Source organism: Amborella trichopoda, chromosome 2, assembly GCF_054954075.1.
Source record: "Amborella trichopoda isolate Santa Cruz 75 chromosome 2, AtrichopodaSantaCruz75HAP2 v2.0, whole genome shotgun sequence".
Lineage (NCBI taxonomy): Eukaryota > Viridiplantae > Streptophyta > Magnoliopsida > Amborellales > Amborellaceae > Amborella > Amborella trichopoda.
This window is the reverse complement of record NC_142337.1, coordinates 45,572,491-45,586,018: the sequence shown is the minus strand read 5'-3', so window position 1 is coordinate 45,586,018 and position 13,528 is coordinate 45,572,491. Positions and strand designations below refer to the sequence as shown.

The window sequence follows — 13,528 nt, the reverse complement described above, 5'->3', positions numbered from 1 at the left end:
TCTACCGACAAGGCCCCAGTTTTGTGTTTTATGCAAGCCTATAAATTAAAGCTCGTTCTCTCTATCTCATAGGGTCAAGAACGTTTTTCATTTAATAAAGCCATGGAGATGTATGTTATGGGCAATGTAGGACAAAGATCTTTCTTTTAAGTCATAGTTTGCCTTCAGAAAATTGTCCTATAAGCTGAGAAATTCTGTAGTTATTTTGAAATACTGTTTACATAATGTATATGTTTGGTATGCAATGATAGAAATAGTGAATTACAAATAGTAATGGCTAATGGTACTCACCCAGCGTTCAAAAATTGGATTAGCTGGTTGACCCAGCTACCGATTCTACTTGTCGGAATCGAGTGGATTCGTTATTGGCGCCACACGAATAGGTCAAAATATTACGAAATTAATAATAAACAAAAACGGTAATGATAAGAAAAAGGTTGGGAGCCAGACACTTCCAAAAAAAAAAAATTGCCCACCCATCAAAACTAAAGTGGACACGGGGTTTTGAAACACTTGTAAATGCAATTGTATGAATTCCACATTATTTACCTTGGGAAGTAAAACATCGAATGAACCGCAATCTAATTTTTCTCAAGTGATTTCATTCCATTGATGGAATAGGCCTTTTCTAGAAGGATATGGTTTCTATGCGATCTAGCCCGCACACTAGCTACACCATCCAACTTTGTTGGATGGTGGAAACTGCAGGGGCATAGTAAAATGACTCAAATCTACACCATCTAACTTAGTTGTACGGTTAAATGGCGTGCGTGTTGCACGCTAACCTACATGAAACAATTTACCTTTTTAGAATCTAAGTGCAAGCTGACTTATAATGGATTTTGACGTATAATGAAATGATTCGGTTAACAACATAACATAAAAAGCAAAAAAAGGAAAAAAAAAAAGAAAAAATAAAAATAAACCAAAGTTAGAATGTCAATGCATGCTTTGTAAAAGCACGATGCACACCAGTCCAAAATATCGTACGATTTCCCTGCACTATAACTTTCCTTGCAAAGGAAAGAAACAAAAAGCAAAATGTTAGACAGCCTTTCAATTTGATATCGAAGTTGTGAAGACTAAGCCTATACACGTTATTTATCCACAATTCACATGAAAATCTAGAAAGAGGCAAAAGAGAGAAGTACTCCTGTGGAGGAATAGAGATATACCACTACTCAACAAAAGTTAGAGAGAGATGGAGAGTAGGAATCACTCGTGTCGGGCTATACCAAAAAAATTAACAAAAAGGACTTTAAAAAATGACTGGAATCTTAAAAAACAAAAAAAAAAAAAAATGAGTGGACGGACCTTGTGCGTTAGTTACGTAAAAAAAACATAGAGTTTTTTGTGTTCTTTTTTATTTTCATGCCCGTACATAAATAATTCTAAAGGTTATAGGGAGAGACTGTAATTCACACGTAAGGATGTGTGAGAGAGGTAAATTTTCAGGCACATAAATACGATGAGAGCCTGGGCTTAATTGGTTAGCGCTTGAAAATTTGCAATGCTATGTCTTAGGCTTAGGGCTGACTCACCCAAAAAAAAAATAAAAAAAAGAAATACAAAGAGAGGCGCCATAATTCACCCACACTAGGCTAGGTGACTGAGAAGTCATAATCCTCACTCACACTAGTATATGAGAAAAAAAAAAGATGTTATAATTCTCACGCAATTGAGGATGAGAGAGGGATTTAAAAAAAAAAGAAAAAAAAAAGAACAAGAATGGGAGAGAGAGAGGATCCCACAATACAAACAGGATTCTCAGTCATACGCATATAAGATGAAAGAAAGGGAGGGGGGGCGGGGTGCCAAAATGCAAACACGCAGACCAAACGCTACGTGGCTTACTCCTGGTGCTTGGAGAGGGGGGCATGCTCAACAAGCCCAAAACCTCACCTCGACATAATCATGGCAGTGCTTCCCATGGGGTCAATGAAAGTGGAAGGGGACATGGACACATTCACATTCACATTCTTATTCCTATTTCTTTTTAGAGAGAGAGAGGGAGGACTCCCAATGCGGTCAACACACACCAACTTGACAACACTCCAAGTCCAATTAAATCCCAAATGCTCCTCCCTGGCCCTCCTAACTCGCAATTTTAAAGAGAGAGAGAGGGTCGTTGTGCCGGCACCATTACAGGCCAGCTATGGACTGGCCCTGTTACTATTGGAATATGTGGTCATCATCCCCATTCTAAAAAGGAAGACAACATTTTTGTTACTTACATTGAGTTTTTACTCTCTTTTTTATGACCCACTAATGTCACCATCTTAATTGTGAGTTGATTACAATACTTATTAGTACTGTGTCGATTTTTTTGACAAATTTTATCGATTCAAAAACTCATTACACAACATAGCAAATTACAATAATGAATCTAAGCCATCACACACCCTTCTTTGTCAAGTCATCTGCAGCTAAATTCGCCTCCCTATATACGTGATTGAAGGTAAATAGGAATAAGTTTGATACAAGAACCGACCAGAATTCGCGAATCTGACTATAAATAGTTGAGAAAAAATTATAATGCTAAAGATAATTGAGAATAGCAACCCATGATTGGATGTTATTTGTATATTTTTCAGGTACATTAGAATTTAAAAGTAATAATCTAAGAGATTGTACGAATGTTTATTATGAGTTAAAATTAGCAAAACACATATGTAAATGAACATGAAGCAAAAGGGGAGGTCAAGAGATGGTCTCGAAGGGAGCCCCACTGGCTCACTAAAAAGGAAACACAAGACGAGGGGAAGAAGCGAGGCTCACGTGTCATCCCACCTTCTCTTTCACCATTGGCTCCCAACTCCCATACCCAAGAGATTTTTTAATCTATCTTTGTCGTTTTTTAATCCGTTTCAGCCGAAATTGTAACAGAGACTTCGGGTTCTTTTTTTTTCTTTTTTTTTTGTTCGAAAGATAACATATTGATGGGGGCAGAAGTGGCCAAATCCATGCATCTAATCACAACACAAAAGCATTTGCTTTTTTTTGCACCCTGGACGTGTTTTGATAATCTTATTTTTGGTACATTACATTTCCTTTTCGTAACGGAGCCTAGGCCCTGAATTCACTGTTATATCACCCTCTCTCTTTCTATGAAGTAAAAACAATCTCTCCCTGTCTCTCACTCAATTATCTCCAAAAGTTTATTGGTGGGTATAATATTCGGTATTTGTGATACCCCTTAGAAACCTCTTATTCCCCTTCTCCCACCCCGCCCCCATTGTTTTTTTTTTTTGCATCGGATTTGCTCAAATTTATAGAAAATTTATCCAGATGTTCATTTATTTTCCTTTCAACTTTGCCCTCGGTCTTATGTTAAGAAAAATATTAAGTACATGGCTGTTCGACGATTCCAGCATCAGACCCAGTGGAAATTGTAAAAAGAGGGAGGGAGGGAGGGAGGGAGGGGGGCAGGGGCCATGAGGTATTTTTTAAAAAAGCTTCTAAATTGTGCATAAGAAAGGATTAATCTGTAATTACCATATTTAAATACTGTTACCGTCTTAATTTTTTTCATTTATTTAATTTCTTTTGATGGAGACCCATGGTTTATATCTCTGTGCTTAATGTCACAATACCTTTGTCACCCTTGTGGTAACATTGAATTAGACTTTTCATATTTCCCTCTCTGCCCCTCTAGATTTGAGAATGCACCCGACCTGCAACAAATTTTTTTAATTATTTGAGGAGCATTCTGGTGTCTTGGAGCACTTCACCGACACTTGCGTTACTACAGCAAGTAGATGTGGACACAGTGCCAACAACTATAATCACAATCAAGAACACAAGATGGAGGCTTGTCTCCCCCTCTAGTGAGCTCCTATCTTTCAACCAATATTTTCTAAAGACTCACCATCATTATCAATAAAAGTGAAAGAGAAAAAGAAGGGAAGAGGATAACAAGTACGCAGGCATGTTGAGAGGCCAGAGTTTGAAGGACATTTAATATATTTCTGCCCTGGGGAGATGAAAAGGAGCTGCCTGCCTATCAGGATTAGGCTCAGGCGGCCCATCAACTTTCAAGAATGGCGCAGTCAAAAAGCACCCCACCCAATTTTGGAACAGGAACTTGATGAGATTCAACCTTTTTATCCTTGAAAACAAAAATATGAAGGAATAGCACTTTTACTCTTTTTTAACAAATAGTACTCCTGCAATCCATTAGAAGGGGATGTTTGGTTCCATGATTGATTTTATTTGACAAAAAAAAAAAATGGTCCAAATTTGAAGCACCAAATTTCATGATTTGTGATTTTCGTAGGATATATTTTATAGTGGGAGCAAATCCATGTTATAGTGGCCTGGAAGGAACTTGAGAGAGCATGCGCAAACGTGCGGTTCCAAGACACCTTCTTTGTGCCAACGCATTCACCTTCTTGTGTGTGTATGCATTCACCTTCTTGTGTGTGTATTAGTGGGGCTGGCAAAGGGCCTGACTTGGGATTGGGCTGTGCCAGCTCTGGCCATAGCCCAGCCTATTCCATTGAGGGCTGGCTTAGGCCCAGCCCTGCTAGGCAAGCCGAAGCACCCGGAGCAAATTAAAGAAAAACAAAGCAAAAAAAGATTAAAAAATAGGACGATGCCGGTCCAAATTGGGCCAGATTTGTCTTGGCCCGGCCCTCGCCACATTTTATGGCCCAAGCTCTAGTTTTTTAAAGGCGGGCTGAGCGGGTCGGTTTACACCAAAGTCATCAAAAGTTAACTATGCAAGATCAGTTTACACCAAAGTCATCACAAGATACGACGTAAGGGAGATCACATCTTCAAAATTGTGATTAGTGAAGATTGAAGATTGTGTGGGAAACAAGGGCAATTCTTCCTATCACATATTCCGTACATTCTCTTTAGATTTCGCAAGTCAAATTCGGAATAGAAAAGAGTAAAAGCCACTATCCTTAAGGAGGTAAGAGAAGGGAAAAAGAAGAAAAAGGCACGAACTCCCTAGGCTCGAAAGAGAGGTATTATTGCCCCTAAAAAGCCGCCATTATTCCCCTAATTGTAAAGTGAAATGATGGACATAAAGACCAGGAAATCCCCATGTGAGTGTGAAATATTTATACTAGTAGCACCGCATACAATCCTTTGCTTTTAACAACTTTAAAGTTCAACCCATTAATAAATCAGCCCCATTATGAAACCTCCTGCCGATATGTGAGTCTAATCAACTTCTTTCCATTTTATTTAGAGACCCTCAAACGTCAAGGAATATAAACACACACCTAGGGGAATATTACCTAGAAACATACCAATGGGCTTAGTAATGAGTAATAAGAGTAGGGGTCCTCTTTAAAACAACGGTGTGGTTTGCATAAGGTGTCAACATTAAATGATTACAGTAAGATGCACCTTTAAATTGTGTTTTGGAAGATGCAATTTTTATGCCAAAAACCTATTGTAATAGCTTCAAAATATAATTTTATTCTTGATAATGAAATTTGAAGCTCGAAAATATAACAGATTGAACAAATCTATAAACACTTGAAAATCTTGAAAACAAACGGTCTATATAATGTGCTACAAAATGCACTATTTTCATAACTTGAAAACCTTTTTTTCTTTTTTTCTTTCAAATTCATAAGTCTTGACTAATTAAATAGATGTTTTTCTAACAACAAAACAAAATTTTCTAACTGATTTATGAGGCTCATCTTACTTCACTAGCATAAGGTAGACATCATACATAAACTTTTTCCCTAAAACAATAAGCACCACACAATTTTATATTTGGTCCTCTGTGCAATTATTGAAAAGTTCCGTTGCTTGATGTTTATAACGTATATTTTAATTGTATTCAAAAGTAGGGTAGAAAATCCTACTTTCAAAATTGTGACAATAAATTGCCAAAAATGGTTACCATATTGAATGAGAGCAGTAAGATCCAGTTTCCTGGATATCAACCTTCAAATGTTGCATAGAATATCTTCTCCCTCGGTAAATACCCGCACAATTAACATTAAAAAACAAAGGATAAATACCTTGATAGTGCTCCCTCAAAATCAGGCAAATACATATTTACATAAATACTCCCTTGATAACTGCAACACTGGAGAAAGAAAGCCTGTATATGTCAAAACCCCTAGTGCTTAGTCTCAAGTGAAACCCTATTCTCAGTAGCAAGATGAGGAGGGGGTCCAGCCCTAGGGTGGTGCAGGGGGGTGGCTGGTGGCGCTCGTGACCCCCGAACCCCCGACAGACACTAGACATGGAAAAACGGCGTGACCTTTGACCGATATTATAAAACTTGTCTAAGAACTAAGACCCATGACACAAATTAATAAATTTGTACAAGACCCATGGATCAAATTATTAAATCGATTGAAGGTCCATGAACAGGACTATTAAATTGGTTGAAGATCCAAGACCCATGTTTTTAAATAGGTTTAAAACAGTTCATAGTTGGGATTATGGGGAACAGAGAGGCGGAAGAGGCAATGGGGGTCAAAGAGGGCCGGAGGAATTCTCAACCCCACACAGAGAGCACCAAGCACTAGGTCACAACTTGCCCCTCACGCTCCATGCTCCCCGCTTTGATGCCATCCCCAACCTCATGGTTTCCCGCGAACCACTTTTTTAAATTGGTAACGGCTATTTTATTCAATTGTCCTTGCCCTAGGGGCTCCATCCCCAACAACTCAGGGTTGGCCCAACCATTCCCCAATCCTGACCATCCATTTCTTCCCTTCGTGCATTCTTACATAAAATCATGACCCTTCTATCCTTTGTTTTGTGAGCTACTTTCTATTAGGCAGGGGGAACCTCCCTACATTTTTTGCTTTTCCTTTCCTTTTGATCTTTGTTTGAAGAGAGGAGGATATTTTTCGCTTTTCCTTTCCTTTTGATCTTTGTTTGAAGAGAGGAGGATGTTTTTCGCTTTTCCTTTCCTTTTGATCTTTGTTTTAAGAGAGGAGGATTGGAAAGTTGTGTTGGTTGGGGAATTCAGTTTTATTTCGATACTCGCTTATTTAGTCCAATATAATTTTTATTTCACGTCCTTAACTGGGGCTCTCTTGGTTTCCTTCGTTATATTAGACCAACTCCAGCCAAGGACGTGGACGTGGTTTCTAAATTTGAGTCTTGGTTTTGAATGGGAAAGAAAAGTTTAGATTTAGAGACACCAATCCATTTTTTAATGATGTGATCCTCATAATGGTTTTAGCCCTACAACTGGTCTGAATTAACCTGTTTGTCAACCCCCATTTTGGAAATTGCATTTGTTGACTTTTTTTTTTTTTTCTTTCTGTGCTGCCCTTTTGGGGTTTGAATAATTGAATGTACTTGTCGTTCTTTCCAAAAATTTTCCTTTGTTTTAGAGAAACATGATAACCTACTAAAGGATATTCTAGACCCATTATTTCCATCTCCCAAGAGACAACTTTTTCCAGCTTTCTCATCTTTGCCTCTTCAACATCAAAAGAATGGACACATTCAAAACAAATACATAAAAGTTGGATATGATTTGCCTTAATAGGTTTATACCCTTGAACCCACATTTCTCTTTTCCCTCTTTTGGAATTAGAAAAGATGGTTAGGCTTAATACCTTGGTCTTTTTCACCTATTTTTTTTAGACTCATTATTAAGCCTCAAAAACATTTGTGGTTTTTCCATTTCTTATTCTTCTAAGCAATAATTCCTCTAACTCGGGCAGTCTGAAATGCGTTTGGGGAAATGTAGCACATGTAAAAGCACTTCCCCATGTGCGTCAATAGGGTTGTGACAATTGGCATTCTAGGAGAGGTTGAGACTGCGAGACCACACGGCTAACCAACCCCTCATTGCCACATATCAATACCCCAACGGCCTGCATTTCGCACTCACGCATATGAGTCCCGAACCGGTGACCGGTTCCCAATAGCCACGTCAGCCGGGTGACTGGCGTTAGTCGGTGGTCAAAGCCTCTGTCATTTCTTATAGAAAGCAAGTACGGGTCATGACGTCGGGGTTACTACAGGCAGCTGCCAGTGAGCAACCGGTTACTTCCATTCCTTGCCGGTCTCAAACTCTCTGGCTAAAGGAAGTTCGACTTTAGACGGTTTTGCCGGTTTCGTTGTACGACAAGCTCACCCTTGGAAAGCTTCCATCCAAGGGTCAAAAAGGGCGCCCAATTGCTTATTTATTTATAGTCTCAATGTTGTAAAAGGATGGGTCCCTACAAGGGTTAGGCTTTATAAAAATAAAATAAAACGTCACTTCAAATCCTCTTTCAAACGTCACTTTCAAAAAAAAAAAATTTCACGATGGTTCTAAAATTAATTTCCAACACCAATAGTAATATTTGAAATAAAAAAATGATACAAATCATGTGGATACGTGAACACGTATTTTTAAGGGGAAATGAACAATCTAGACCAATGATTTAAAAAATATTGGGTCGACGTGGAATTGTCTGGACTGACTCGAGAATAAAATCACCCTGACCCGATTTTGTGAATATATGAGAAATCACCCTGGTCTAGAAGAGAACCAGACTCGAGAATAAAATCACCCTGACCCGATTTTGTGAATATATGAGAAATCACCCTGGTCTAGAAGAGAACCAGCGATTTGCTACAGTAAAATACCATTTTCTATAGTAAAAACGTAAATTCATCTACCCAGGCCGGTTCTTGGTAGGTTCGTTGTTTTTACACGTATTTTTTCGTCGGATCACTATCAGGAAAACGGTGATCAAGACCGCTGATTTACCAATCCGAACCGATTTTTACTATGGCCTATCCTAATCATCGATCTGTTTTTTAAATTATTGGTCGAGATAATTTGTAACAATATACACTAGTTTTAAAGCTTGAAATCCTAATCGTTTTTTACAACCATAATATTCAAGCCTGGATGACCGATCAATATAAAGATTTTCCAATGCTTGAAATTGGAATTTTTGATAAGTTACGAGGTGAGGATTTACGTACTTTGATAGGGCTGCAGCCCTATCAAGCCATTTTCCTTCATTAAAAAGAGATTATAAAGGATTATGGAGCTGCTTGTTTATCCTTTCAAGTGGAGCACAGCCATCCTGTTCCCTCTATATATACCCCTCCTCCGCTCGTTACTGCCCACCATCAATCAATCGTCTGGTCTCTCTCTCTTGTTTGTAGCCACCATCAGTCAATCGCACCTAGCATCTCTCATTAATTTCCTCTTCTTCCTTCCCCATTTTAACTTGCCTACGAAGTGGAGGTAGACATGCCAGAAGCTAAGAAGAATAGCAACGATGAGAAGGGATTAAAGTTGATAGAGGATGTGACGAGTAAGGCCGAAGAGGTGCAGGACCGCGTTCTTGCTGATATACTGAAGCGTAACGCCAACACTGAGTATTTGAGGCGCCGTGGCCTTGAAGGCCGCACCGATAGAGAGAGCTTCAAGCGCATGCTCCCTGTTATAACATACGAAGATATACAGCCTGACATTCATCGAATTGCCAATGGAGATAAATCTCCCATCCTTTGCTCCCATGCTGTATCTGAATTTCTCACCAGGTATTATACTTTCTTATTGTTATGCCTCAATTCGGAACAATTTAAATAGAGGATGACCCAATATTTTACCATTGAAGAACATTTGAACCCATTATTTTTCTGGTTCAAAAGACGAAGAATAAGAGAAAAATGAAATGGGAAAAACCCATTATTTTATAAGAAGAGGAAACAAAAAACCCACAATTTCTCTCTGTTTCGAATAGGAGAAGAAGAAGAAGGAGAAGAAACCCATAATTATTCGCAAAAAACGCTTTGTTCAACACTACAGTTTCATTGTGTGATTTTCTTTCTGTCTCTGTCACAGCTCGGGAACTTCAGGCGGAGAGCGCAAGCTCATGCCGACCATCGAGGAAGACATGGATAGAAGGGCTCTCTTCTACAGCCTCCTTATCCCTATTATGAACCAGCATGTACCAGGCCTTGACAAAGGCAAAGGAATGTACTTCCTCTTCGTTAAATCAGAGGCCAAGACACCCAGTGGGCTCTTGGCTCGCCCTGTTCTCACAAGCTACTACAAAAGCAAGCACTTCACTGAGAGACCATATGATCCATTCAACGTGTACACAAGCCCAAATGAAGCCATCTTGTGTCCTGATTCCTATCAAAGTATGTATTCTCAACTCCTATGTGGCCTTGCTCAGAACCAAGAGGTTTTAAGGGTCGGCGCCGTGTTTGCCTCTGGTTTCATAAGAGCCATTCATTTCCTTGAACAACACTGGCGCCTTCTCTGTGAAGACCTAAGGTCCGGCTCCGTCAATCCACACATCACCGACCCTGGTGTGAGAGAGGCAGTGATGAAGATACTTAAACCTAAACCCAAGCTTGCTGATTTTATTGAGATGGAGTGTAGTAAGGGGTCTTGGAAGAGCATTATCACTAGGCTTTGGCCTAACACAAAGTATATTGATGTCATAGTAACTGGGACTATGTCTCAGTATATAGCCACACTTGATTTTTACAGTAATGGGTTGCCTCTTGTTTGCACCATGTATGGCTCTTCTGAGTGTTACTTTGGGCTGAATTTGAAGCCACTTTGTAAGCCAAGTGAGGTGGCTTATACCCTTTTGCCCACCATGGCTTACTTCGAGTTTTTGCCTGTGAACAAGAGTAATGGGGTATGTGAGATTTCAGTGCCAAAGGATCTGAATGAGAAGGAGAAGAAGGGGCTTGTGGATCTTGTGGATGTTGAGGTTGGGCAGGAGTACGAGCTTGTTGTCACAACCTATGCAGGTCTGACTCATTATTATTATTATTATTTATTTATTTATTTATTTTTAAGTAATTAGGGAGAGGGGCCTTACTTTGTAGGAATTGAGCCTCGAGCATATTGATGCAAATCGTCAAAGATCGCCCCTACCTTGGTAGGAACTGAGCCTCGAACATAACTCTTTGCTTCAGTTTCATACAACTTGTGCTTAAACTATTCTTTTTATTATTTTAAGGACTTTACATTTGGTTGGCTTTACTTTAATTGTTTGTAAAATTTATCATTTTACCCAAGGTATTATTTTAAGGATTTTACATTTGGTTGGCTTCCCCTCTTTTCTCCAGTGTTCATACAACTTGTGCTTAAACTATTCTTTTTATTATTTTAAGGATTTTACATTTGGTTGGCTTCACTTTAATTGTTTGTAAAATTTATCATTTTACCCAAGGTATTATTCTAAGGATTATTCTATGCAGGTCTGACTCATTATTATTATTATTATTTATTTATTTTATTTATTTATTTATTTATTTTATTTATTGATTATTTTTAAGTAATTAGGGAGAGGGGCCTTACAATGGTAGGAATTGAGCCTCGAGCATATTGATGCAAATCGTCAAAGATCGCCCCTACCTTGGTAAGAACTGAGCCTCGAACATAACTCTTTGCTTCAGTTTCATACAACTTGTGCTTAAACTATTCTTTTTATTATTTTAAGGATTTTACATTTGGTTGGCTTTACTTTAATTGTTTGTAAAATTTATCATTTTACCCAAGGTATTATTTTAAGGATTTTACATTTGGTTGGCTTCCCCTCTTTTCTCGTGTTCATACAACTTGTGCTTAAACTATTCTTTTTATTATTTTAAGGATTTTACATTTGGTTGGCTTCACTTTAATTGTTTGTAAAATTTATCATTTTACCCAAGGTATTATTCTAAGGATTATTCTATGCAGGTCTGACTCATTATTATTATTATTATTTATTTATTTATTTTATTTATTGATTTATTTTTAAGTAATTAGGGAGAGGGGCCTTACAATGGTAGGAATTGAGCCTCGAGCATATTGATGCAAATCGTCAAAGATCGCCCCTACCTTGGTAAGAACTGAGCCTCGAACATAACTCTTTGCTTCAGTTTCATACAACTTGTGCTTAAACTATTCTTTTTATTATTTTAAGGATTTTACATTTGGTTGGCTTTACTTTAATTGTTTGTAAAATTTATCATTTTACCCAAGGTATTATTTTAAGGATTTTACATTTGGTTGGCTTCCCCTCTTTTCTCCAGTGTTCATACAACTTGTGCTTAAACTATTCTTTTTATTATTTTAAGGATTTTACATTTGGTTGGCTTCACTTTAATTGTTTGTAAAATTTATCATTTTACCCAAGGTATTATTCTAAGGATTTTACATTTGGTTGGCTTCCCCTCTGTTCTCCAGTGTTCATACAACTTGTGCTTAAACTATTCTTTTATTATTTTAAGGATTTTACATTTGGTTGGCTTCCTCTCTGGCTTTAATTATTTGTAAAATTTGTCATTTTACCCAAGGTGCATTTTTCCCTTAAATTTCGAAACTACCCATATTGATGGGACATTTGATGGGCATGGATAAGATGTTAAATAGCTCAAATATTGAGGGTAGTAAGAAACGTGTTTTCTCTTCTTTTCTTATCGCTATGATTCTGGTTCGAACTCAGTATCTCTAGGAGAGGTGCCGAATGGTCCACCAGAAAGTCTCTTTAATGGAGAATGCCTAAGTGAATACAATGAAAATCAAACTTCTCTGGCAATATCCCCTATCACTAACAAGGGCAAAGAGCAACAAAAACCCAATTTTTTTCCTCTCCTTTTCTCACCTTAATCTTTTTTTTTCTTTTTTTTTTTTTTGTAAAAAAGAAAAACCATAGTTACTTAACTAGGGAGAGAGAGGTTCAAGAAACGCTTAAAATTACTTCAAATTAAATCCTAAAAACATGTAAATAACCAATCATCAACCATTGCTTTCGTTAGTTGCAAGTTAAAATTACATGGTGGTTGTTGTTCCAGGATTGTACCGCTACAGGGTGGGCGATGTGCTAAGAGTTGCTGGGTTCAAGAACAAAGCGCCCCAATTCAACTTCGTTTGTCGCAAGAACGTGGCCCTAAGTATCGAGTCCGACAAGACGGATGAGGTCGAGCTCCACAATGCGGTGATTCGAGCCTCGATCCACCTTGAGCCATTCGATGCATCACTTGTCGAGTACACGAGCCATGCCGACACCACTACCATACCTGGCCATTATGTGCTATATTGGGAGCTACGTGATGGCCAAACCCATGTACCGCCCTTTGTGTTTGAAGACTGTTGCTTAACCATTGAAGAGTCTCTAAATAGTGTTTATCGACAAAGTCGAGCCTCAGATAAATCGATCGGGCCTCTTGAAATTAGGGTTGTTGAGTCAGGGACCTTTGATAAACTCATGGACTATGCCCTTAGCCGTGGTGCATCAATAAACCAATATAAAGCACCAAGATGTGTGAAGTTTAAGCCTATAGTGGAGTTGCTGGACTCTAGGGTTGTCGGCAAATATTTTAGTCCTAAGTGCCCTAAGTGGGTGCCTGGACATAAGAAATGGAGCAACAACTCCTAGACTTTGATGACCTCGATCGAGAAAAATTGGTGCTTCAGGGGAAATGCTTTTTGGAGAAGACCCTATTTTTGTTTTTTTTTTTCTTTGATTCTACTTTTTTGGTTTTTTTTTTTTAAGTTTGTTAAGTTATATGAGTATTATTAGACATGTAGTATGTATGTACAAAACAAGTCGTTAGTGAAAACAGGTTTGAGAAA

The 13,528-nt window shown here is 38.3% G+C and overlaps 1 protein-coding gene across 1 annotated transcript; it reads left to right on the top strand.

Moving 5' to 3' along the window:
- The first annotated feature begins 8,879 nt into the window (after nt 1-8,879).
- DFL1 (Auxin-responsive GH3 family protein) lies at nt 8,880-13,528 on the top strand. The gene is made up of 3 exons (XM_006851142.4): nt 8,880-9,486; nt 9,791-10,716; nt 12,748-13,528. Exons 1-3 carry the CDS (start codon nt 9,194-9,196, stop codon nt 13,329-13,331), a joined length of 1,803 nt encoding a protein of 600 aa, XP_006851205.1. The 5' UTR covers nt 8,880-9,193; the 3' UTR covers nt 13,332-13,528.